This window comes from Lepidochelys olivacea (genome assembly GCF_965140295.1).
Source record: "Lepidochelys olivacea isolate rLepOli2 genome assembly, chromosome: 1".
Taxonomy (NCBI): Eukaryota; Metazoa; Chordata; order Testudines; family Cheloniidae; genus Lepidochelys; species Lepidochelys olivacea.
Genome location: NC_140411.1, coordinates 231,570,223 through 231,598,042, shown reverse-complemented (window position 1 = coordinate 231,598,042; position 27,820 = coordinate 231,570,223). Strand labels below are relative to the sequence as shown.

The 27,820-nt window shown below is 42.2% G+C and overlaps 1 protein-coding gene across 1 annotated transcript; it reads left to right on the top strand.

The window, feature by feature from the left end:
- The first annotated feature begins 3,502 nt into the window (after nt 1-3,502).
- On the top strand, nt 3,503-27,658 carry LOC311525312 (poly(U)-specific endoribonuclease-like). Its single transcript, XM_084637361.1, has 7 exons — nt 3,503-3,606; nt 11,148-11,247; nt 15,911-16,022; nt 17,230-17,351; nt 17,440-17,552; nt 18,117-18,270; nt 23,026-27,658. Exons 1-7 carry the CDS (start codon nt 3,596-3,598, stop codon nt 23,287-23,289), a joined length of 876 nt encoding a protein of 291 aa, XP_084493487.1. The 5' UTR covers nt 3,503-3,595; the 3' UTR covers nt 23,290-27,658.
- Nucleotides 27,659-27,820: the final 162 nt, after the last annotated feature.

The following is a 27,820-nucleotide window of genomic DNA, read 5'->3' as shown; positions in this document are numbered from 1 at the left end:
AGGGCCCGAATTTCTTTCAGGTGATCCAGTAGAGAATAAGAACCTGATGGGGGACCTATACCAAATGTTGATCCATAAAGTAACCATAGGCCCTAAAAATGCTGTCTTGGAAAGGAAAACAGATGAGCTTGGTTTGGGTAAGGAGCCAATGAGTTACAGAGGTGGGAATTGAAAGAATGGTAACCAGTGGTTTTAAGGTGACCTGCACAGGCAAAAGTTATTTGAATTATGTTCTTTTTAGTTTCTTTGTGATATATTTTTTAAAAGCCTAAACTTTGGCATTTACAGTCCTTGGATTTGGCACTTGGGAGAAGCAGAAGTATCCAATCTCTAGGTTTAAATGTGCTTTCCTGTGGAGGAGCCTGCAGGACCCCCAGCATCCTTTGTCCAGGCTTGGCTGGCCTTCGAGAGGGACCAGGCTGAGGCACTGCAGTTTGCTGGGCCCCACAGGAGGCTGCTGTTTCTGGAACTGTGTGTGATACACTGTACTTCAAAGTAGCACCCTGTAGCCCCCATATTCATCATTTGTATCTGGTTGTGATATTTCATACAAAGCATGCCACATAAGATACCATATGAAAGGTCATGATCTGCTGAATCTCATTGTTCTGTCAAAATATGTATACCATTAGTATGTATGAATTTTTAAGATTTTGTAATATAATTGTTATTGAAATATGTTGTGAGTTTGGGAGACACCCACTGCTAGCTCTCCAGTGACAACAAAGTGACACCCAAACAGGCATTAAGCGACCATCATGAGCCATTGACTATCAGGGGAATTATACATCAGAGATTTACACTTTTGTAAGAAACAGTTGCGTGAGCACCACACAATGGGGATTGCTCAACTCTGGGACTCAGCAAGGCCCACAGGACACATCTGGGCCAGTATCTTCTCTGGGACATAAACTGAGAGTATAAAATAAGGGACAGTGGGATCACGAGACCACCTCCTCCTGCCCCACCTACAATGAAGGCAACAAGAACACTGGGAAGACAAAGACTTTGAACTGAGGAGATTGATCTCAGACTCAGAAGGAAATTCAGCCTTTGTGTTAAGAACTATAACCTACCTGCAACATCCAGTGGGGTGTGTGTGTGTGTGTGAAAAAAAATGTTTGATTCAACTCTTGCTTAGTCTGAAAGTTTAGGGTTTAGAACACATGTTTATGTAAGAAGATAAAATATAACTATCTCTGACCTTTATGCCTACCACTTATAATCACTTAAAAAACTTTCTGTAGTTGATACACTTGTTTTAATGTTTTGTCTTTACCAGTGAGTTTGTCTAACGTGTGTTGGGAATCTGCTCAGATTACACAGGATGTTGTACGTCCACTCTCCTTTGACAAAGTGGCGAACTAATTAAGGAGCTTACATTATTCAAGAGAAGGTCTTGAGCAGTATAAGATGGTACATTCTGAGGTGCAAGGCTGGGGGGATTGGCTGGTGTCTCCCTTTCTATAGTTCATGAGTTGCTTGCAGAGCATTCATGCAACTTAGCTGGCTGTGTCTCTGCATTTTGGTGGCTGAGTGATAACAGCACCTGGAGGAGTTTGCAGGTTGGCACTAGCAAAGCATTGTGAGAGACACCCCAGGCTGGAGAGTAAAGGGGGCACAGTTCCAGGTTGTACACTAGAGATTCCATCACACCAGAGGATCACATTACACTGGGGCATCAGGTCACTGATTCCCCAGAGAGATTCTCAATGGGGCTGCATCTAGCCTTTGGTCTCAGCCTGTGCTGATCCAATCAAATAAGGTGCTTCCAGGATGGCTCACTGAACTGCTGTCACCACTTGCTCAGACATCATCAGGAAAACCTTCGAGTCATCCTCAGGGCCCATTTTCATGAGTTTTCACTGACATGACTGTGGCTGGCCAGGTCTACAGCCCCTGGAGATGAAATCCCAGTAAGACACTGAGGCTACATTAGGGCCACTACCTGTTGGACCAATTGTTGCTGCTGTGCCCCTAAGTCCCGGATCTGCTGTTGCTGCTGGACAGCCAGTTGCCACAGGAGCTGCTGTTGCTATTGCTGAATCTTGGTCATCCACTTTAGAAGGCATCCCAGATCCACGCTGTCACCATCTTACCAACTCACGACCTTAGGTCGAAGGTGTTCAACAGTCTGAGTCAGTCTCCAGGGATGGGAAGATCATGCCCACATTCTCTACCACATTGTCACTAGGGTTCTTATGCCAGGTAGGGATACCACCTTTCAAAAAAGCCCGCCGCAAGCCCAACCACAAGGCAACTCAACAGCCCCCCTCCCTTCTAGAGCCACTCCAGAGAGAACAGGTATAGATAAGATTGATAACATCATTTTCTTATTTAAACTGCAGAAGTAGGAACGCTGCAGCATCATTAGCTGGGCACAGAAACGTTTAACATTAGCTAGCCCAATGTATTGTGGTGCTAATAATACAAACCTTTAGACCCACTTAAAAAATAAACAAGCAGATTAAATTATTTTTCTGGCAACTGGCAAATCCGTAAAAAATCTGGCCAGGCCAGTCAGATACTGGCAAGGTAGTATCCCTAATGCCAGGGTGCCCCTTAGAGGCCAGGCCAGGCTCCAGCACTCATCTAGGCCTCTGCTCTATGGTGTCAGGGTATTCCAACACTCCAGTCCAGTCTTACAAGGCTCAGCCCTCCGGCTGAACCTAGGGTTGCCAACTTTCTATTTGCAGAAAACTGAATATCATTACCCCGCTCCCTGCCCTGCCCCTCCCCAAGATCCCTACTCTACCCCCTCCCCGAAGCCGCACCCTCCACTCACTTCATCCCCCCTCCCTCCATCACCCGCTCTCCCACATCCTGGCTCACTCGCTCATTTTCACCGGACTAGGGCAGGGGGTTCGGGTGTGGGAGGGGGTGAGGGCTCCGGGAAGATTTTAAAGCCCTTCATAGTACTTTCCAAATGTCAGCTCTCATGATAGTTGTGGGAGGAAAGGCGGGAAGGTGTTTTTTCCCTGTATACTATGTCTTCATTAACTTTTTCTTTGTTGATTTATAATAACCATACAATAAAACAAAAGCATGAGAATGACACTAAGGACCCAAGCCTGCTCTCAGTGAAGTCAATATTAAACTTTTAGGTTTGAAGTGATTGTTTCTGGATGTAAAATTCATACACCATGTGGAAAGTAGTGGGCAAAGAATTCAATTCTGGAATTCCCTACAGAGCTCTGTTTTCTGTGTGCTTTGTAAATCTGCACGTCCACCATGACGAAAGCTCTAGAGGCTAAGAATGATGAAAAGGCAGATCTAAATCTTGCTTAGCGTCTCCCTATCTCCTCAGCACACATAATAGCAGACAAGTTACTCCAGTTACTAGCAGGTTGCAGCTAGACACAAGGTTATTATTGTCAGGTTTTGCCCCTCCCTCTATGCACACTCCCCTCCTGTAGCTACGTGTCTGCATCTCCATTGCCTTCTTGCTCTGTCTATCACATTGACTGACAGTTCTGGGTAACTAGGTTGTGGGAAAGAAACACCTCTTCAGTCTGTTCACTGAGCTGCAGAGTTTTGAGCTTCAGCTGGATCTTACTCTCTAGTATATTTGCCAAGAGAAATATATCCTCTCAGCATGGCTCGTAGGTAAGGGAGAATCACATTGGCTCACTATTCCTCTTTTTTAAATGCCAAATAGACAGAGAGTTGTGCTTCTCTGGGGCACCTATATTTAAAAGGGCTTTAATTGGAGTGCAGCATTGCAATAACATTCTGCTTATTGTTTCTGTTCTATTGTAGTAACTTGCTTCAAGTTTAAAAGCTGCTGGGGGCTAAAAGGGCAACTGAATCATATGCTGCTTTATGTAAAATAATGTGATACTAAGATTAGATGTTTTAAGACAGCTGATGTTGTAGGATACCTTGCAAAGCTAAAGTTATAATGATTCAAGGCCCTCCTTCTAGACTTTCATCAAGCCCTCTTGTGTTTTTCCTGAATTATAGCGTCTTACTAGACTGTTTATTGCATTGATACAGTTGTTATTATCTTGAAACTTGAAGTGTGATCAGCACTCTACAGATACAGTTCTGTTCAGTGGATCGGATTCTTCTCTCAAATGTATCATAAGGTTGTAAATCAGGTTTAACTCCACTGGAGCCCATGGAGTTGCACCTACACTGGAATAAATGAGAGGAGAATCAAGTCAATAGTTTATTTCTGTTACTAACAATTTCATACAATTTTAAGGGAAACTTTACATGCATGTTAAATCTTTATGCAAAGGGTTTGCTTAGCAACCTGGGCAAGTGTTTTGCTTCTTTTAAAATCACAAATGATACGAAGATTAGGAGGACTTTTAAAAATCACCCTGCTGCTGAAAGTCTCCTGAGGATAAAATTACACTGCAGAAGAATTAAACAGCCTTCTGTTTGGGTGTTGCACTGCACATTTACAGTACAGGTTTGGTTGCATTGATTTTGTTGAATTCTTTAGAACTAGCTTTCAAGCTGGTTGTGTCTGCTGTTTACAGCAGTACTTATTTCCTGCTCAGAAACTATTTGGACAAGGTGAAATCAGGGGGAGGGGAAGGGGGTTTGTACAACTGAATTGCATAAAAACCAAAAGGCATATCATGCAAATGTCTTGTTTTGAATTAGCAGCAATGCTAAGATTAGAGTTTTATTTTAAGTGTACAACTGTTAGAATATAGTAAAGTTTCAGTCAAGAAGCTACATCCCAGCAGCCCTCTTGCTTCTTACACTCTCAGTACAGCTTTTATTGCAAAGAAACTGAAAGATCTGAGATGGCTGGAACCAGCAACACTCCTGCAAAATTCACTTTTAATCCTATGCAAAACACGGCCTGTCTTGTCCTGCAAAAATTGTTTTAATCTTTTTTTATATGGAAACACTATGCTAGTAATTGGGGTGATTTCATCAAGAGTATGGAAGGAGGAATAATAGGGAAGGGATCAAGAACATACGAGACTATTCTCTGATTGCAAGCCACAGATGCTATCATATTGAAAATTAGAGGGGGAAGTATTATAATTTCTTTCAAGAAAACTTTTATCCAAACATTGACTGCATCTTAAGATGTATTATGTCCTGGGACTTCAAAGCCTCTGCTTGAGGTTATCACACCAGATGGTGAAGGTATTTTTGTGACATTTAGAAATACTTTGTACCGAATGACAATGTAACTTGTTAAGTAAGAGCTCAGTCTTGGCAGGGTTTGGTTTTCCCTTTGGTTTTTTTCACCTTCATTCTAAACTTCAGGTACAATTTGTGCATGTGCTCTTCCCTGTTTGAAAAGAAAAGGAACAACAAAAAGAAGATGGAAAGTCCCTAAGTTTATGGATGCCATTTTGATATTTTGGTCATGGATAGGGGAGAAAGGAGAGAAAAGAGAAAGTCATTGTGTCCTGTGAAGTGACTGCATTTCTAGGCACACATTTTTTGAATTGCTGGCAGTAGCATGCTTATTAAATTAATATCTGAGCGTAACCACTCTCTATGTGTTCGCTCACTCTTGGTCATCCTCTTTTGACTAAAGAAGCATGACGTGTGTTGTGGGGATGGGGTGGGGGGTAATTTGGAAAATCAAAAAAAAAATTACCCTAGAAGAGGAAAGTGCAAATGGCACTTCCTATCCAATAAACACTGCCAATTTATAATGTGTAGCAGGGGTTGTTCCATTGGGAACAGATCTCCCCTATATGAAAGAGAATTTTTACATAAATGCTGTCAAACTCTTACCTTACTAAATCCTTATTTACAATCCAGCACACAGCAGATTCCCTGTCACCATAGCAATTGGCTCAAGTGTGAATATTCTGTGAAGCCTAGCACAGAGGTAGTGTAGCTGATGGTAGTAGAGTTGCCAACTTTCTAATTGCACAAAACTGAACACCCTTGCCCCGCCCCTTACCTGATGCCCTGCCCCTTCTCTAAGGTCCTGCCCCCCACTCACTCCATCCCCCCTCCCTCTGTTGCTCACTCTCCCCCACCCTCACTTGCTCATTTTCACCGGGCTGGGGCAGGGGATTGGGTGAGGGCTCTGGCTGGGGGTATGGGCTCTGGGATGGGGCCGGGGATGAGGGGCTTGTGGTGCAAGAGGGGGTTCCGGGCTGGGGGTATGGGAGGCGGATGAGGGCTCTGGCTGGGGATGCCGGCTTTGCGGCAGGGCTGGGGTTGAGGGGTTTGGGGTGTAGGAGGGAGCTCCAGGATGGGTCAAGGGGTTTGGAGTGTGGGAGGGGGCTCAGGGCTGGGGCAGGGAGCTGGAGTGTAGGAGGATCTACAGAGTGCCAGCTCTGGGCAGCGTTGACCTCAGGCAGCTCCTGGAAGCAGTGACATGTCCCTTGGCTCCTAGGCACGGGGCAGCCAGGAGGCTCTGCGGCGTCCGTGCTACCTCCGCCCGCAGGAACCGCCCCCGCAGTTCCTGTTGGCCGTAGTTCCTGGCCAATGAGAGCTGCAGAGCTGGGGGCAGTGCACAAAGCCCCCTGGCCGTCCCTCTACCTAGGAGCTGAGGGACATGTTGCCGCTTCTGAGAGCCGCGCAGAGCCAGTCCCGCGCAGAGCCAGTCCCGCGTCAACTGGACTTTTAATGGCCTGGTCAGCAGTTCTGACCGGAGCCACCAGGGTCCCTTTTTGACCAGATGTTCCAGTCAAAAACTGGACACCTGGCAACTCTAGATGGTAGCAGTAGAAGCAGGGAGATAGACAGCATGAATGTACAGAATGAGTGGATAATGGTAAGAGTAAAGGAATAAAGGAAAACAAAGAGTTCAGTATATGAAGTTGTCCATTGCACTGCTGTATTTACTACTCATTTTAACGTCTTCATCCCTTGTTTGTTGGGTTTTGTGTTTTTTTGTTGTTTTTTAAGATCTGTGGGCTTGGGGAAAATCATTAGTAAGTTGGGATGATCTGCGGAACAGCAAAAACAGCAGCACTGGATTGTAACGTGAGATGAAAGGTAGTAGGGAGAGAGAAGGCAAGGTCAGAAGTGGGAGGAGCTTCAAAAGCAGCTAGGAAGGAACATAGGAGATGGCCAGTTCTGTGACATTAAATGATTGTAGCATGATGGGAGTATGGCAACCTGTTGCTTCCAGTATGCTCCCTAACATGCAACTGAATTGGCATTTTGGTAAGAAAAGAGTTAATTTGACCTGCAGGTACGGTCTGTTACAAAGGAATCTGCCCAGGAACACAGTAAGTGTGCAAAGCGACTATTGTTATACCACTGAAATTTATTATTGGGGCCTTGTGCTGGGAGATATTTTTAACACGATGTGAGGAAAAATAAAGGAGACCTGAGTTCAGTTTCTGGTTTTAGGGCCAAGTTCACCCTGATGTAAAAGCCTAAGTCAGCACCAATAATGGATTTAACCTTTGTTCCAGGTGCTTAATGCTAGTGATGGATTTGGTCCTTATTCCCCTTGATTTCAATGCAAGTTTGATTGAGCCTTTACTTCTTCAGACCAGTGGGAGCAGGGAGTACCTCATATCAATCAATGACAACCTTCTTCGACTAATGAAAGAGAATGGTTTAATGGGATTTGATGTGTATTCTGTCCAAAGCCTTCAGGGCTAAATGAACTGTGGCTGCTGAAGAGGCCTGGATTGTGTGTAATGCTAGAAGGAATACAGGCTAGGGGGGCAAATCCACAGGGCAGTTATTGCAAGGAGACCCTCATTTCCACATCCCCTTTATAACCAAAGCCATTGTGTTAAAGGCAGTTTAATATTTGTGCACTTATATTGTTACTGTCAGGGAAGCAGTGTGTGGCAAGTTCCCGTTACCACAAGACATGGAGTTGATTTTTAATGTTATGTAGATTTGTAGCACATGGTGCATACAAGAGCCTGTCGTTGCCTCAGGTGGTCTTGTTTTCTCTCCTGCACTTACATGGCATATTGTCTGTGGGTTTTGTAATCAGCGTCTGATTTCTACACCATGTATTGTGGAGTAATATTATTTGGCAATTCAGTTTTTTCAAGCAGTCTGTTCTAAAGCTAATTTAAGACCTCCAAATAGAATTACAAATATCTAAAAATAAATAGATGCATGTGCACAAAAAGACATATGCTGTTCTCTTTCACTTTCATCCATCTTTTGCTTATGCTTAAATTCTAAAGGGCAAAACTCTGCCCTCAGATACATGCAAGAGTCTCCCATTGAAGTCAATGGGACCCTGCACGAGTGCACCCAAAGGCAGAATTTGGCCCATAGCTGTCAGTTTAGACTTTTGATTTGACACCATTCAGACTGGCATTTCTGTGATCAGTGATCAACGTCTTGTTTATCTACACTTGGTTCTTGTGCCAATATAAATTTGCATAAGTCCTCATTGTATCTTTCTGAACTAATGTGCTGGTCTTGCCAATTCAAATAGTTAAACCAAATAAAGTTTACTTTGTAAAGTCAGAGGGATTATAAATGAGCCTATTTGAACAGTCACAGCAGACTAAGAAACAGAAACTAGATAGGTCCTACTGGCTGTATTTTCAGATTGTCCAGACCCTGTTAGCTTTCTTCACAGTTGAAAGAAATGAGTCACAATCACTTGGTGACTAAATGTGTATCTTCACTGTAAAGTTAACTTCGGTGATTAGCATTTGGGTCTGGGCACCCGGATGGGCCTAGCCTGGGTGTGAGCAGCCACACTGCACAGCCATAGCCGAATTACTGTGTCCTCACTGGTACTACGCTCACCCATGTGAGGCTCTAGGAGTTCTGGGGGGCACATACATTCAACGGTTCTTTGTGCTCCAGTAACCTGAACTTGCCTGATTCTTGCCTAGTGAATTGTGGGAGAACTTGTCCTTCTGCACACATGGGGGGAATTGGAGGACCATCAGCGCTTGGGTGGTTTTGCTTGTGTCCTCAGTTCAAAATGATCAGGTACCCAGGCCAAGTGAAAGCCTCACTGGGGCTTTAGCCTGCAGCCTGAGATGAGTCAGCTAGTCCAGGTTAAAAGCACCACCACACTTGGGTCATAGGGTCTTGTGTATGGACTGGAGCGAGGGCAGGGGTAACACCTAAGGAAGAGCCCCAGTGAACTCTGAACTACCCCAAAACTAAGGCTAGTTCCTTAAGCTTAGCGCCGCTTGAAGAAATATGGTCAAAACTTCATTGTAAATGTAAAACAAAGGGAAAAATACTGTAACCAGCCCCACTTCAGGGTACTGTAGTGAGTCCTGTGGTACATCAGTCCCCTTTGACCCCTTGTAGCATGTCCTGTGTACCACGCGCTCCAAGCATTAGGCTCTGCAAGGTCCAGTCCTTGTTGGGTTCTCATAAATACTCACACATTTTGAGTAAAAGGATTGCTTTACTATACAGCCAGTTATGCTCCATGGTGGAGGGGTGGGGCTTTCTATCCTGATCCCTGCAGGCAACTGGCTGAAGCCCTGGTGCATGAGATTTTATTATTGTCATTGTTTTAATGCAGAGCTGCCAGTGTAGTGAGCACATTGTGGGCAATGTAGTCAATCCTGTTCTTCCCATGGACCACAAAGGAACGGGATGAATAGGCTAGTGCCCTCTATCCTCCAGCTGTGGCTACTGCTCTCCCCTGCCAACAACAGAGCATGTCCGGCCCACTCTCAGTGTACTCATCCCAACTCATCCCAACTCTCAGGTTGACTTCTATCTGGCCTTCCCTCAGGCTGCTGTCTCTGAGCTGCTGTTCCTGGCCTCATGCAGCTTCTGTCCCCTTGATAACAGTTTTCAAGTATATAAAAGGTTGTTACAATGAGGAGGGAGAAAAATTGTTCTCCTTAACCTCTGAGGATAGGACAAGAAGCAATGGGCTTAAATTGTAGCAAGGGCAGTTTAGGTTGGACATTAGGAAAAAAAATTCCTAACTGTCAGGGTGGTTAAGAACTGGAATAAATTGGGAGGTTGTGGAATCTCCATCACTGGAGATTTTTAAGAGCAGGTTAGACAAACACCTGTCAGGGATGATCTAGATAATACATAGTCCTGCCATGAGTGCAGGGGACTGGATTAGATGACCTCTTGATGTCCCTTCCAGACCTATGATTCCGGAGTCTGGTCCACTCTGACCTCAGCAAGCTACTTCCTTTTCTTGCATTCTCAGGATTATGGAGCTCTCTACTGGCTGGATGGTGAACTGGAGTGCCCTGCCCTGCACTCTCCACCTCAGCCAGGGTGGAGGTAAAGTAGGAACCCAGTTATCAGCTAGCAGGTTCATCACGAATATTAAAGAGAAACAAAATGTCACCTTCACAAACCTTCATGATGAATGCTTCTTGCTGGTGTCTATGTATTTCTATTTCTAAGTGAGGCAAATGTCTTTTAAAGTGTGGAGGGGCCAACATTGTAGCCTTGCAGTGAGTGCTTAATGCCACTAAAGACCACAGATACAAGACTCGATTTATCCCTGGATTAGTTTAGTTTTATGCTGGTGTTTTCAGCTCCACTGTTTTTTTGGAAGGGAGGAACCACCATGAATTGCCCCACAACAATCTTCCTGACTGCTCTAGGAGCAGCACTGATGTACTCTGAAGGAAGTCCCCTCCAACCTCTTTGAGCAAAGGAAAGCTGCTCTGACAGGGGCATTTGAAGGATTGGAAGGTGGAGAATTGGCAGGAATAGGGAATGTGATGGAATAAGCGATCTTCCCTAGAAAACCAACCACAAAAAAAATGGAATTCTTCACTTCTTTTTCTATTCTGTTGTGTAATGTTGTTGTTGGCTGGTAGACATCTGCTGCATTCCACATTAGAGATGGCTGCCTTTTTGTGATGAACCTATAGAATCCTTCTAGATGAATAGTTGTCATCTTTATTTTAAATTTTTTTTTAGTAGAGTTCACTAATTATAAAATAAAACTGAAATCTACTGTTCAAAAATAATAACATCAGTTGCTTTAAAAAGGAAACATTTTTCTTTAAAACTTACAAAATAAACCATTTCCCATTTCTTTATAAAGTACTTTAGGTATTATCAGCAGACCATACTACTAATTAATATTGTCCCTCAGGTGAGAGCAGCACTGACTAAGAGTGTCATGAGGTGAGAAAGCTCCCTTGATATCCTGAGAGCACCCAGAACGCTGCTAAAGTGGCACCAGAAATGTGGATGCGGCCATTGACAAAGTTGTGTTGATCTGTGTCTTTTTTTTTTAAGCATTGATATTTTTCTAACTTTCTTTGCAGGCTGGAGTTAAATCATGAACTTTCTAAACTTTTCAGTGAGCTATGGGATGCAGATGTTAATCGCTTTGTGCCCGGGAAAGATTATACAATTGACTTACAGGTAATTTAGCTACTAAATATCATGAGGAGTGAGGACAGGATGAATCTATATGAAGTAGCGGGAGTAGCAGCACAGAGGGTGTAGTTCCCAGAACTACACACAATATTCCAGCGGCGGCCTCACCCAGCGCCAAGTAGAAATGGACCAATTGCCTCCCGTGTCTTACATACAACACTCCCATTAATACATGCCAGATTGACTTTTGCCTTTGTCGCAACTGCATCTCACTTTTGACTCATTCAATTTGTGATCCACTATAAACTCCAAATCTTTCTCTTCAGTACTGCTACCCATATAGTTATTCCCCATTTTGTATTTGTGCATTAGATTTTTCCATCCTAAGTGTAGTACTTAGTGCATATCTTTTTTGAATCTCATGCTTTTGATTTCAGACCATTTCTCCAGTTTGTCAAAATCATTTTCAATTCTAATCCTGTCCTCCAAAGTACTTGCAAATCCTCCCAGCTTGGTGTCATTCACAAATTTGATAAGCAAGCTTTCCATTCCATCATCCAAGTCATTGATAAAAATATTGAATAGCACCATACCTAAGACAGACCCCTCTGGGTTCCTACTTGATGTGTTTTCCCTGTTTTACATCGAATCATTGATGACTCTTTGAGTATGGCCTTTCAAGCACCCACCTTATAGTAATTTCATTTAGACCATATTTACCTAATTTGTGCATGAGAATGTCATGTTGGACTGTGTCAGAAGTCTTACTAAAGTCCAAATATACCACATCCATTGCTTCCCTGCTGCGCACTAAGCTGATAATGCGTGTGAGTGACTCAGGGTACATCTACACTGCAATAAAAAACCTGCAGCACCAAGTCTCAGAGCCTGGGGAAATTGAATCAGGCTCACAGGACTCGAGTTGTGGGGCTAAAAATTACAGTGTAGACGTTCGGGCTCAGGCTGGAGCCTGAGCTCTGAGACCCAATCTGTTCATGAGGTTTCAGAGTCAATAGTTAAACACTTTTTTTCTGGCAGATATTCAGCCAGGGGTAATTTACTGATATTTAGCTGGCACAAAGTATTTAGAGAAGCATCTGCTTGCTCTGGTAACACTGTTTCTTGTTCAAAATCCATGTAAATGTACTAGTCATCTAACATTATCGCATCAAAATGTTCTGCTTTTCTAACAGGATCCTTTAGGAAAGTTTCGCAGTTCACATGTGTAAATCGGCTCAGAACTCAGCAGCATAAAACATATTCCACTAAACAGAATTTTTTGTTGATGCCACATTTGTGGGAATTATTCTGAATACTGTTGCTGTTATAAATTATATACACTGGGCTCAATTCTGCCCTCATGAAACCCCACTCACTTTGAGGGGGTTGCACAGTCAGGGCACAATGTAGCTCACTTTGATTTTTTTTCTTTTCTTCCTACGGAGTTAACAAGATTTGTCAGATTTCTTCCTCTTATGTAATGCCTGCCTTCTCTAACAGAGACCATGTGGGGAAGTGCCAGTTCAGTTGTTAATGCTTTTGAATTTTTTCAATACCAGGTAAATCAAATGTTATGAGAATGAGGAAAGGAACGTATTTTGTGATGCCTGAAATTAGCTAACTGCATAATGTAGCAATGGGGGCTGATGAAATCTAGCAGTAACACGTTGCTTATGAATGCAATGTTTTTAGCTTGGTAGATGTCTTCATTTAGCACATCTAAGGCCAAATTCTGCTTTCAGTACCACCCTGAAATAAGTAGAGTAGTTCTGGATTTATGCCATGTAATTAACATCCGAATTCAAAAATGTTGAGTACCCAACAGCTTCCATTGGCTTCAAAATTAGACCCCCTAAATCCATACTTGGGCACTTGTCTCATTTTCAGAAGCTTCAGTGGGAGCTGTTTGGAGCACTGTTGAAAATCAGGTAGGTCTCTATATAGGGATTTTAAGCTCCTGCTTTTGAAAGTCTGGCCAGAAGGTTTATTCTGTAACAAATCTGTCTCTTTATCAGATATTCATCTGAGTTTCATTGTATTTCCATATATATCTATGATCTGGGTTGGTCCCTGCAAAATGTTCCAGAATCATGTGACTATTAAATAGCTATTTGCTAAAGAAGCAGATCTAAAGGGAATTTGGTCTCATGGTTAGAGCAAGTGATAAGAAGCCAAGTAAAAATGTTGAACATCATGGATGCCACAGGTCCTTGAGGAATTCTGTATTCCATATTCCTCGGTGATAGCATACAATTTCCTGTTTAGAGGTCAGTTTCTCTCACCCCAGCAACACCCCTTAGTCACTGGGGCCCCAATCCTGCTCCCACTGAAGTCAGTGACAAAATTCCATTGATTTTAATACTGTAGGATCAGGTCCCAAAGCAACCACCCGTAATGAGTTGCATGAAAAGCTGCTGAAGTGTCCCACCTAACTAAAATGTTGAACTTAGCCAATCTAAAACAAGCAGGAGATCTTTCATGACCTTAATAAGCATACCCTCACATCCAAAAAAGGACACAAACCAAGCATGGGACCTAACCTTGATGTCATTGGTATCCAAATGATCTTGGAATTGAACAACCACTGCCTTCTCAGGTATCTAACCAAAAAAGAAAAGGGTAAAAACTAGACCTCAATTGGCAAACACTCCAGCACCAGGAGGTGAAATCAATGAACTAGTACAGCAAATCAGTCAAGCCAGTTGATTTCAGTAGGACTATTCATAGAGCCCTGCAAAGCTACCGATATCTGCTTTATATCTGCGGATATCTGTATCCGTGGACCATGTTTGCAGTCAGATCGCAGATGGATGCAGATCCAAACTTTATATCTAGAGCCCTGCAAATCTGCGGATATCCACAGAACATGTCTGCAGATCTCCGATCGGCTGCAGATACAAATTTTGTATCCGTGCAGGGCTTTATTCGCAAGCTAAAATTTATGAATGTGATTAAATGCTTTGCTGGATTGAGGCCAGAGTGCTTATTATTGTTTGTAATTATTATTATTATAATAATATTTATTAGTTTTACTAAAGAAATCCACTGTGCTAGTGCTCAAAAGACAACTAGCTATTGAATTAATATTCAAGTGAGAAGTAAACTAACACAATAATTCGTAAGTATCAGCGGGGTAGCCGTGTTAGTCTGGATCTGCAAAAACGGCAAAGAGTCCTGTGGCACCTTATAGACTAACAGATGTATTGGAGCATAAGCTTTCGTGCATGCACCCGATGAAGTGGGTATTCGCCCACGAAAGCTTATGCCACAATAATTTTTAGTAAGCTAGAAAATATTCCGTAGTATATTCTGTAAAAGTAATGAAATCTTAGTAGTAGCAGACCTCTCTAGAGTGAGTCTGAGCTTATATTTTGATCATAAAGTGGGAAGAGATGGGTGTGTGTGTGTATAAGTTATGAGGGCATGGACTGGCAAAGCACAAAGTAGTGAGGTTCTCCTGTCTAGCAGAATTCTACCGTATACAGCGAGAAGAAATAGTTAACACAATGGCTGGTGAAACCACGACCTCTTCAGAGCATTTTATAATACACGGCAGGCAGGAAAACAGATAACTCTCACAGCATCCATTCAGAATGACAGTTCTGTTCTTCAGCTAGCTGACATGCACTTGGAGTAAGAGCAACGACTTCCAGCAACTGAAATATATAGAAAGGCAAGTTGGCAAGTGTCAAATAAAAAATATTAGAGGAGTATTTTTTTAAATAAAGCTTAAGTCTCAAAAGTTTTGTGCAAATTGTTTTCTGTTTTCTTCTAAAGATATTGATTTATCTGATTTCTGTTGTCCATGAATACTAAAATTTATTAGTGTTATAATTTATTAACACCAAGTGCTAAGTCTAGACTCCTCCCTTTGCAGGGGAACTGGTGCCGTTCTGCTTTGTGATGGAGCAGGGAACTCAATGTGGGAGGCCTCTGCAGGGGATGTGCACCCCTATTCAGTGTGGAACGCAGCAGCACATGGGAGTGCCCCATATGGGTGGGCTAGGGGCAGCTGGAAGTGGGGCTAGAGGATCAGTTGCTATGTTCTTCCTCCTTTCCTTTGCACTAGGGGTTTAGGTATGTACACACCAGCTCCACAGTGCATCTACCCAGTGCTTGGCCTGGATGCTACACTCGGGATTTGAATCAAGAGAAGAATTTCTACTCAGAAAACTTAAATCTCTTGTTGAAACAGGGCTGACTTTCAAAAACACAAAGGACAGTTAAGTGCCCAACAGTCAATGTGGGTTGGGTGCCTGGCTGTCCTTTATAGCTTTGACAATCTCCCCTTCTGGGCCTGATTCCACAATTCTAATGTAGGCACCAATTCCCCTGAAGTCAATGGGAGTTTTGCTTGTGCCAGGAGAGTAACATCAGGCCCACATTGTGTTATATAAATAATAGGCAATCAAGTGGAGCAGAGGTGTCCTTGGTTATTCATTATTGCGATGCCCCCAATGAGCTATCACTGTTAACCCTGAGAAAGAGGCAACAGGACCCTTTCAAACACTTACAATGACAAAAAAGAGTATTTTTTTCTCTCTGCTTGATGTTGTGATTTATTATATAACTATATTGTTTTGTAGTATAATAAACAGTTTTAATAGCAGTTAACTTCTTGCTGTGCTTTGATTACTACTCGGAGAGGGATTATCCCCTTTAAATACATTTTGGATCCTTCATTGTTTTGTTCTGATGCTTCTCATAGGAAAAAGCAGGCTTTGTACAGCAGGGCAGCAGCATTGCAAGGGACAGTGCATCTGAACCTCTGTTTCGCTACGTAAATGAAGAGCGTCTGAAGAGCACAAAAACTTTTGCAGGTGAGATCTTCCTGTGATTTGTTCTTCAGTAACTGTGCATCCTTTCTTCTCGTTATCATTTTGGTAACATGGGAAATGGAATGATGAATCTGCATTATTTTTTTAAAATGTAGACTTAAAATGTAGCATTATGTACAGCTTGAATGGTCAGACAATTTGGAGCTGAAGATCGTCATGCAGTACGTCATTTGAAAGGTAATTTCCCATAGATTTGCAATCAGATCTTGGAGTTTACCTGTGGCCTCTATTTCAGAAAGTACACTGATCTCCAGAAATCCAGAAATACGCAGGTAAACAAATGTACACATTTTTGGTAAGATTGGCTAGAATTATATGTATTTGCAAGAATAAACTCAATCAGCAGAACCCAGCAACTTTTAAAATTTAACTTGTTTACACTTAATACTTTCATTGCTCAGACGGTTGGCTACACTGGTATTAAAATAGAGTGCTAAGTACAAACAGTACCTTTATTTCAAACAAATGTCTCTGAGCAGTATTCTGATATCTATTACACCTGTGAGGCAATGCCAATAAAATCAATAGAGGCAATGTCTCTGTATATACACAGCCATGTAACTCAGAACAGAATTTGGCTTTATGCCTATTAAATGGCAGTTCCAGAAACTGCTATTCCAATTTATCACTTATTCCTTGGTGCCTCTAAAAACTAATTAATTGGTCGTAATATTATTTCTCATATTGCAGCCATTCAGGTTCACACTGACTCCTTTTCTGCCTGGAGGATGTTTTCTGGCATTACTACTTCTACTGTGGAACAAGGACCTATTATTCACACAGATCTTTTTTTGTCAGGATTAGCACCCACTCCAGGGTTGGCTCACCTGGGGATGGACAAACTTTAGATTGTTGAGTAGCAATGCCCACTGGGCCTAAAACCCCTGATCAGAGCAAAGCTGCAATGACAGAGCGATTAGTGGAGCTTCACCAGAACACTGCTATTTATATATCTGCTAGATAGAATACCAGAACTGATCTTTTTTTTAAAAGAACAGGAGGACTTGTGGCACCTTAGAGACTAACCAATTTATTGGAGCATGACCTTTCGTGAGCTACAGCTCACTTCATCCGATCATTTTTTGTGATTCTGTTGCCATCTAGAGGCCAAACTACAAAGGTGATTTTGGTCTACACACTGTTGAACATCTATACCAGGTGCCCTGCTGAATGGCATCTTTCTTTGCAGCTTTCGTTTCCCTATTGGACAACTATGAAACGTCAACTGGGGTAGCAGAAGTTGTGACCCCACAAGAAATGGCTGAAAACAATCGTTTTCTTGATGCTATCTTAGAAACAGAAGTAATGAAAGTGAGTACAGCAGCTCTTCATGCTTTATCACTTGCCACAGTTAACTGTAAATTAAACTAATTATATTTCCTTGTTTTCGATCCTCCAGCTTACTCATCAATATTTAGTTAGAAAAAATTGGTCAAAACCCAGTCTTAACGACTTCAAGTCTCAGCTCTATGACATCTGGTTTCAGCTATACACCAGGGAAACACGAAAGGGGTATGTATGGTCAATATGGATCCTAGTAGTAATCATATTTAATAGGATGTAAGAAATAAGTCTTACATGTATGTCATACAGACATAACCACAAAAAATGGAGAAGGTTATGTAATGTATTAATTGGGCGAAAGTAATTTTTAATGTCCCACTGTTTCTGTAATAGACTGTCCTGGCTTGTCAAAGAGTATTTATTTTATTTTTCGATGACTGAATGATTATTAGGTACATAGTCCTTTTTATGAAAACAGATGCATTTGAGGGACAAAAAGCAATTTACAGATAAATGTCAATTTATAATGGAAAAGACAAATAGTCTGGTCCATTGGTTTTTTGTTTGTTTGTTTGTTTTTTACTGGTAGTTATTCCTTTAACATCAAATAGCAACTTAGATTTCATGACCAGATCTTTATTTTAAGTTCCACAAAAAAGAAAAACAAAACATTCAGAACAGGAATGTTAACGGATAACTCTTAGCAAGTGCCAATTTTGTTCATTTTCTGGCCGTTTGCATCCAGCAAATTAAATTTTTTAGCTAATTATTATTATGCTGATTTTATTGTAGGCCTGATTCCTGTGGATTTGAACACGTGTTTGTCGGAGAAACAAAACATGGAAAAGAGATTCTGGGTTTGCATAACTGGGTACAATTTTACCTTCAGGAAAAGCATAAACAAATTGACTACAAAGGCTATGTTGCCAGGAGGAAAAAGAGCAGGGTAAGAGAGACTTAGGGTTGTCTGTTTGTATGTGTACAGTTTATAGATAAGGTGAGTAAATCTACTCAGGATGTCTCTGGTAATGAATCCAGGGCATGATGGTGTTGGGGGAGACAGATTATTTTTATTTTTGCTGTGGATTTTGTCTGCTATTAAAGCTCAATGCCCATCTAATTTTTAATTCCCCACTGAGACCCTAAAATTCTCTCGGGCCACCTTTTCCCCAATACCTCTTGTAGACAGAGGGGATTAATAATCCTCTAGTGGTTAGTGTCTTCATTGACTTTACCATGCTGGACCCAAGACATTGGGCCTGATATTGAAAGGTGCAGAGTGTATTCAACCACAAAAATCCCTTGGAAATTCCTCTGCCTTTCATACGACATTGGACAGAACCCCGTATGTTTGCTGCCTTTCTGCTAAGTCCCTATGCACTAAGTTTCAAAGGGCCCAATTCTGGGAGCTGATGAACTCTGTTAGGATAATGGGTTCAGACAAGTATGTCCAGAAAAGCAGCATAATTCTGTCATTCACATGATTTATCAAGGTTAAAGAATGGGACTGGGGCTTTTTGTTACTTTCTTGGTCTGAGATCTTGGGACTTAGGGTCTGATCCAATACCCATTGAAGTCATTGGAAGACTCCTATTGACTTCAGTGGGCTTTGGATCAGGCAGTTAAACATTGTGTACTGTAGTTTCCCCATCTGTAACACAATACCAAAAATACCTAGCTTATAGTGGTGTTGTGAGGCTTAATTAAAGGGACACTGACAACTTAATCTGCTGAGTTTCAAAAAAATGTGAATTAAAAATAGTTTTGGCCTTGGAGAACCCCCTGCCAATTGTTTGGTTTAACAATAGTTTTCCGATTTAAAAAAATGATTTCTCTGCACTATGGATGTGTGAAGTGCCTGTACAGACAGGGGATGCTGACCTGACTGAACAGAGGGAACAGTGAAAATGACTGTTTTTCAAACTTCTAGCTAATGCACAAAGGGAACATACAGAACATATAGAGAAAATAATTCTCTCAAAAATAATCATCGTAGGTGTTACTTGTAACAATAGTAGGTTAAAATAATCAAGCAGGTATCAACTTGAAGTTAACAGTGCCCCTTAAATGCAGGCTATGTACTTTGAGAGCTGTGAGTGAGAGGTGCTATAGAACAGTGGTTCTCAACCACGGGTACGCATGCCCCTGTGGGTACACAGAGGTCTTCCAGAGGGTACATCAACTTATCTAGATATTTGCCTCGTTTTACAACAGGTGACATAAAAAGCACTAGCGAAGTCAGTACAAGCTATAATTTCATACAGACAATGACTTGTTTATATTGCTGTATATCCTATACACTGAAATATAAGTACAACATTTATATTCCAATTGGTTTATTTTATAATTATATGGTAAAAATGAGAAAGTCAGCAAGTTTTCAGTAACTACTTTTTAAAGTAGTTTTTAGGTGAGGTGTAACTTGGGGGTACGCAAGACAAATCAGACTCCTGAAAGGGGTAGAGTAGTCTGGAAAGTTTGAGAGCCACTGCTATAGAAGTGTTTCAGGGTAGCAGCCGTGTTAGTCTGTATCCGCAAAAAGAAAAGGAGGACTTGTGGCACCTTAGAGACTAACACATTTATTTGAGCATAAGCTTACGTGAGCTACAGCGCACTTCATCAGATGCATGCAGTGGAAAATACAGTGGGGAGATTTATATACACAGAGAACATGAAACAATGGGTGTTACCATACACGCTGTAACAAGAGTGATCAGGTCAGATGAGCTATTACCAGCAGGGGTGGCGGGGGGGAGAAATCTTTTGTAGTGATAATCAAGGTGGGCCATTTCCAGCAGTTGACAAGAACATGTGAGGAACAGTGGGGGGTGGGAGTGGGGAATAGTTTTACTTTGTGTAATGACACATCCACTCCCAGTCTTTATTCAAACCTAATTTAATTGTATCCAGTTTGCAAATTAATTCCAATTCAGCAGTCTCTCGTTGGAGTCTGTTTCTGAAGGTTTTTTGTTGAAGAATTGCTACTTTTAGGTCTGTAATTGAGTGACCCAAAAGATTGAAGTGTTCTCCAACTGGGGTTTTTGAATGTTATAATTCGTGACGTCTGATTTGTGTCCATTTATTCTTTTACGTAGAGACTGTCCAGTTTGGCCAATGTACATGGCAGAGGGGCATTGCTGGCACATGATGGCATATATCACATTGGTAGATGTGCAGGTGAATGAGCCTCTGATAGTGTGGCTGATGTGATTAGGCCCTATGATGGTGTCCCCTGAATAGATATGTGGACACAGTTGGCAGTGGGCTTTGTTGCAAGGATAGGTTCCTGGGTTAGTGGTTTTGTTGTGTGGTATGTGGTTGCTGGTGAGTATTTGCTTCAGGTTGGGGGGCTGTCTGTAAGCAAGGACTGGCCTGTCTCCCTAGATCTGTGAGCGTGATGGGTTGTCCTTCAGGATAGGTTGTAGAGCCTTGATGATGCATTGGAGAGGTTTTAGTTGGGGGCTGAAGGTGATGGCTAGTGGCGTTCTGTTATTTTCTTTGTTGGGCCTGTCCTGTAGTAGGTGACTTCTGGGTACTCTTCTGGCTCTCTCAGTCTGTTTCTTCACTTCAGCAGGTGGGTATTGTAGTTGTAAGAATGCTTGATAGAGATCTTGTAGGTGTTTGTCTCTGTCTGAGGGATTGGAGCAAATGCGGTTGTATCGTAAAGCTTGGCTGTAGATAATGGATCGTGTGGCGTGGTCTGGATGAAAGTTGGAGGCATGTAGGTAAGCATAGTGGTCAGTAGGTTTCCAGTATAGGGTGGTGTTTATGTGACCATCGCTTATTAGCACAGTAGTGTCCAGGAAGTGGATCTCTTGTGTGGACTGGTTCAGGCTGAGGTTAATGGTGGGATGGAAATTGTTGAAATCAGGGTGGAATTCCTTAAGGGCTTCTTTTCCGTGGGTCCAGATGATGAAGATGTCATCAATGTAGCGCAAGTAGAGTAGGGGCATTAGGGGACGAGAGCTAAGGAAGCGTTGTTCTAAGTCAGCCATAAAAATGTTGGCATACTGTGGGGCCGTGCGGGTACCCGCTGATTTGAAGGTATACATTGTCCCCAAATGTGAAATAGTTATGGGTGAGGACAAAGTCACATAGTTCAGCCATCAGGTTTGCTGTGACATTATCGGGGATACTGTTCCTGATGGCTTGTAGTCCATCTTTATGTGGAATGTTGGTGTAGAGGGTTTCTACATCCATAGTGGCTAGGATGGTGTTTTCAGGAAGATCACCGATGGATTGTAGTTTCCTCAGGAAGTCAGTGGTGTCTCGAAGATAGCTGGGAGTGCTGGCAGCGTAGGGCCTGAGGAGGGAGTCTACATAGCCAGACAATCCTGCTGTCAGGGTGCCAATGCCTGAGATGATGGGGCGTCCAGGATCTCCAGGTTTATGGATCTTGGGTAGCAGATAGAATACCCCGGGTCGGGGTTCTAGGGGTGTGTCCGTGCCAATTTGTTCTTGTGCTTTTTCAGGGAGTTTGAGCAGATGGTGTAGTTTCCTTTGGTAACCCTCAGTGGGATCAGAGGGTAATGGCTTGTAGAAAGAGCTGCCAAGCAGCCTCTTGTTCATATTCCAGCCTATTCATGATGACGACAGCACCTCCTTTGTCAGCCTTTTTGATTATGATGTCAGAGTTGTTTCTGAGGCTGTGGATGGCATTGTGTTCTGCACGGCTGAGGTTATGGGGCACGTGATGCTGCTTTTCCACAATATCAGCCCGTGCACGTTGGTGGAAGCACTCTATGTAGAAGTCCAGTCTGTTGTTTCGACCTTCAGGAGGAGTCCACCCAGAATCCTTCTTTTTGTAGTCTTGGTAGAAAGGTCTCTGTGGGTTAGTATGTTGTTCAGAGGTGTGTTGGAAATATTCCTTGAGTCGGAGACATCGAAAATAGGATTCTAGGTCATCCCAGAACTGTATAGAAGTGCTGTACATAGTTCTATTTTGTTTTCACAATGGTGCAGTTTTCATTTGTGCCTATAGATGTCACCTTTCAACCATAAAGGAGGCCATAATTTTAGACACTGATGCAAAGGATACTGACAGAGATGTCACTTGACTGTGCTAGTTAGGGCTATGCAGTAAGGGCTTTTAGGCACCCCTCTAAGGGGCTTAGGAATCCATCTCACACTGAATTTCAGTGGGAGTTGGGTGACTCACTTCTTAGACTCCTTTGAAAATCCCAGCTACAACTGAATTGAAATGGAATTCTACCAAAATATAGGATATTTCTGAGCATGCCACAAGCACCATCCTTTTTCTTACTGCCCTCATGAAATAGGAGACCACACTCCTCAGCCACTTGGATACTTACAGTGATGAGTGCTATAGGAAAACTTAAGGAAATATAAATTGGCATAAATATTTAGTGCCATTTACTTCAGTAGTACAGGATTGGCTTAGGATACTATTCTAGTTCTTAGGAAAGACAAACCTGCTGCCTGAGTTCTTGACCCATAAACAACAGGAGCGTCTAAGATTCTAAAGAAGAGTTAATGTGAGATCCAGGGCTGTGTAACCCCCTATAATGGCTCTGTTTTACCTCCCACATTTTACATATACACAACTGATACAAGCACTATAGCTGCTCAGAAGTAGAGTCTCCCACATTTGTATTTGCAGAATAACCCTGAATGTGAAAATGTGTCTGTCTGGTCATATTCAGTATTCAAGGATTTTCATGTCTTTTATTTTTGGTTACAGTCTGATGAGGATGATCAAGTTCTGAGTCTACAGTTCAGCTGGAAAGGTCTAGTAAAACCTGTGGGAAGCACCTTTATTGGTGTCAGTCCCGAGTTTGAATTTGCCCTCTATACAATCATTTTTCTGCAGTCTCAGGAAAAGGTCACTCGTGAGATGGTGCAGATAGAGGAGTATGAACTACAGATAGTTGTGTATCGCCATGGTAAATACATTGGAACAGCATATCCTGTCCTCCTTAGCAGCAACAATGAAGATTTGTATTGAAAAGGCTCAAGCTAACCTGAAGTTCTTTCTGAGTTTAATTGTAATTTTGTATAATTTTAAATGGTCTGTTTGGAATAATATCCTTTTGTTCTGTATTAAGATGCTTAACCTAAGCTATGCCTTTTAAAGAAATGTTCAGTGCCTGTCCAGGCTTTGAAATCCCTTTTATCACTGTAGCCAAGGATGAAAGAAATTGTACTAAAGTGCCATCATAAAGCTGTACTTTAACTTCCTGACCAGATATCAGTTTTTTAAACTAGGCCCGATTAAAATGGAAATAGGGGTTTTGTTTGTTAACTACTGCACACCTAGAAAGACTGATCAAACCATATAAAATACGGACCAGAATATCCCATAATAAATGTATCTTGTGGCATTAGTGTTGAAATTAAGCCCTCTGTTATGACAGTGTAAAACAATACTGTATAGCTATATTTTGTGTTGCCGTCTTCAGTTATAGGCTGAGAAAAGGATTTCTGCCAATGGCAATCTAGACAATTATGACATTATCCCTCCCCTTCCCAACCAGCACAAGCCTTATGGACACAGAAGGACTTCCTGGAATGAAAGTCAGTGCAGCACTTATCACACTACATCCAATCACTCTTCTGCAGGCCAGGCCACATCGTAAAACAATGATTCATGAAGACTAGCAGGAAGCCAGAATAACTTGCTTTCCTGAAGCCTGAGCTCTGAGGAGACAGCAAAGTAATCTGCCTCTGTCAACCCCCAAAACCTACTAAACTCCCCCCAAAACAGAGCAGAATGTGGCAGGGGATGGATTCTCCAAAAACAATCAAAAAATCAGTAGCATACAGTAAGAGACATTAGGTAAGGAAAAAATACACTCGTGTCACTTGGGATAGAAATCCAAATCTCAGCTGTACAAGAGGATTCGCCTGAGGTAGTAACTACAAATAACATGCTGAAAAACTCTCGGCAGACAGTGAAACTCAGGGAAAGGAAGAGAGGCAAAGACAAAAGACTCTAGAGACCCTGCTAGCAATGGCAGAAGTGAAGCTGAACAAGAGAATTCAGATATCTGGGAGTAAACTAAAGATTAACTAAAAGAGATTTCTTGGAAGTCACCAGGAATGAATAGTTAGCAGTAACTGTGTTAATGTTATAAAGAAAATAGTTTGCTTTAACTGGGGAGATCATAACTCTATGATAGCATGTTCTCTATTTTAAAAAGTAGCAAAGACAATAAGAGGGAATGGATTGTTAGGGAGATCCCTAACAGGGGGCGGAGGAACCTGGAGAAAATAGAGAGGAGTTTGGAGGAACCTTTAAGAGTTCTGTGTAAATCCTCCCCATGTAACTCTAATAAGTGGATGGTAATCTATCCCTAATGGTGTGGGTTAAGGTCCCATAGGACGAGAATGTACCTTCTTTGGATTGAAAGAGAAGCAGTACAAGTGTTCATGGGAAGAGTAGAGGGATTTGGTATTAGCAAAGGGATTTGGGTACTCCTTAACATGCTGTGTTGGTGTTTCGTGTGTGGATTTAAAGTAAGAGGAATGAAGGAGAGGGGAGGGAACTGATGAGACAGGGGGGAATTACTACAAGAAATAGGTAGGGAGGTTTACAAAACAGAAACCAAGGTACACACTTGCAAACACAGAGTGATAGGAAATGAGACATTGGCCACATAAGTGGTCATGCCATCGAACAGCAATCAAGAATTATCATAATTTCACATTTTCAGTAAGCTAAATAGTTATTCTCAAAATCTCGTCCTTTCAAAGTAATATCTTTGAATATCAAAGGGCTAACTACTGTCATTAAAAGTACAAAACACGCTCAGATTATTCTACTTTGAGAAAGTTAGTTTCAGAAGGGAATTAAAAATAGAAGTATGAATAGAAAGATCTGACTATATTCTAGTATAATGTCTCTTTAAATCAATGCTCACGGTTGTAATGATTGTTGTGTTTCTGATATTTACATAGCAAGGATTTGTAAATCTATTAATATTTCCTAATTAAATAAATAGTATTAAAAATGATTCACCTCTTAGGCCAGTCATAGTAACATCGAAACACCTCTCTCCCCTGCCCCCCCCCTTTCTGTTCCTTTAACCAACATCTGCTTTTTAAGTCCTTTTCCAAGCCATTTATCTGGTCACTGTATCCCTGCCCTATGGATTACCCACACTGGGCATCCGCCCCACATAATGAGTGTCAGCTCCATAGCCTAACACCCTTCCCTCCTCACCATAACAAAGCCCTCCCCAATCTCACTGTGGGGCAGATGGAAAAAAAACCCACGCCGCCTAGGCCGATCTGGTGGTGAGGGAAAAATTCCTTCCCAGCCCCCCCTAGAAAGGAACAGTTAGCGCGATGCCCAGAGCAGAGCCTGGCCAAACCTGGTGTTTTGGCACCTCAAGGAGCAGGAGGCTGGCTGCTGCTCTGCCTGCTCCCAGGAAAAGGGGCTTCGCTTGATGGGCTTTCCCCTTTTGAACTCCCGCACCCGTCTGGTCCCTGGGGATGAATCAGCTTTGCCAAGCTGACCCACTTCCCCTTTTGCAGCTTCTGAGCCTTGCTCACCCTCCTGGCCATAAAGCACTATTCTCTCTTCCCAGGCAAGCTGGACAACACCTACCCCCCCCCCCCGCCGCTTAAAGGTGCAGTGCAGTCATTAGCTTTTAACTGAATCAGAGGGATGCATGTATAATACTGAATCACCCCAGCCTCCCCCCCGTGCACTTTATAAGGCCCAGGTGCCTTCCCTTAAGACCAATTGGGCATCAAGTAATCAGTCCAGGTTGCGCTGCCTTCCCCCCCACACACACACTCTTAAAGGGGCCTCTTAAAAGGGCCATCCATGTGTTAATAAAGGCCTCTTCATAATTTTAACTAAATGAAATTCTAATGTAGTTTAAAATATGTTTGTTATTTAATATTTCTTATTGCTACACTGGGCTCCTCAGGCCTGGCTTCTTCTTAGTGGGGCTCAGATGTCTTGCTGGGCTCCTTTTTGTTTGGGGAAAAAAATAAGGGTCCAAGCTCTCCCATCAACAGCACCAAACTGAACGGGCACACAGAGCAGACTGTGCAGCTTGTCATACCATGTTATTTTTCCCTCCTGTCTTACATACTCTGATGAGTAGTCAATTAACTGGGGTCCTTCTTCGTGCCAGGGCTAAAATGTCCTGTGGGCTCTGCGTGGCGATGAAATTGTATATTGTCTCCACAGGCAGCTGTACCCTTGGGAACAGCTATCCTAATTAATCGTTGTTGCCTTTGGGCACAATGGCACCTTAGAAGAGAACTGCTCAAAAAGCCCCTTCAGTGTTCAACTTTATTGATATTAATTCTAGGCTGCTGGAGGTGGATGGTGAGCAGGTAGCAGCTATGCTACTCCATCCAGGCTTGAGGCTGGGAGCTGTGTGAGCCAGAACAATGTACTAGGTGCAGATGGCAGGTAAACTCATGAAAGATTGCATGCTGTTAATCACACATCAGGCGCTCGCACAGGGCTATGCTATCATTGCCTGTAGCCTGTCTTCCAACCAGGAATGCACTGATCATTAAAATGGAAACCCGAGAGCAGAAATATGCTTTGCTAAGCCTTTGTTGGCCAGGACTGTGAGGGAGGAGGGTTCTTGACAATTGAGTTAAATAACAGACAAAGGGTCTTATTTAATTCTTGGTGACTATGGACACCAGGCAGGTATCACCCACTTGATCAACACACCCTTATGCAAAAGAGACTTTCTTAGATGTGATCCCATCAGATGGGCTCCCACATGGTGCTTCTGAGCTCACAAGGCTTAATGATCAACACACGCCACTACACACCCCTACATGGACACTGCTTGTTGAATACTTGACAGAGCACAGCCATCGAGGGGCTCTTGATTTGTACACATCTGACTTGTGCCCAGATAGTGTTTTCTCCCCAAGAAATATGAGATTTTTAAGAAAAGCTACCTGCAATATCATGCTTCCACAATTCCAAGATGGAAATGTTGCCTGTGGCGATCATTAGGTAGTTTGTTTAAGAGATTATCTTTTGAACACTCTTTAACATTCCACTCTAAACATTCTGCACAAAATTGACCTGCTTGTGCAGCATTTAAAAAAAATAAGGAACAAAGACTCTCTCCTGTCCAGACCCATTCCAAACATATTTCACCATTGCCTCTGGCAGTGAATTTCCTAACCATGTTTCTCAATAACTCCATCCTGTACACCACCATCGCATAAAACAATTGTTGGCTGGCTTTTTGTTCTCTCTGACGGGATCAAAGTAATCACACGTAGACTGTCAAAATTTTAGATCGATAGAAAGTTTATTTAAAGCAAAGCTCTATGAGCAAAAACAAAATCACATTTAAAAAATGTAAGTCATACTAAGCCAAGGAGGTCTGTGAAAGAATTATTGCTTTTTATGGAAAAAAATTCTAAAAAATTTATTTGCTGAGTTTTCACTGTAATAAAATGAAAAAGCTGCTTCCTTTTTTTCTTTATTGCAGTATGGTGAATTTTAACAAATTAAATTTTCATTAAATCAAAAAGGTTTTATA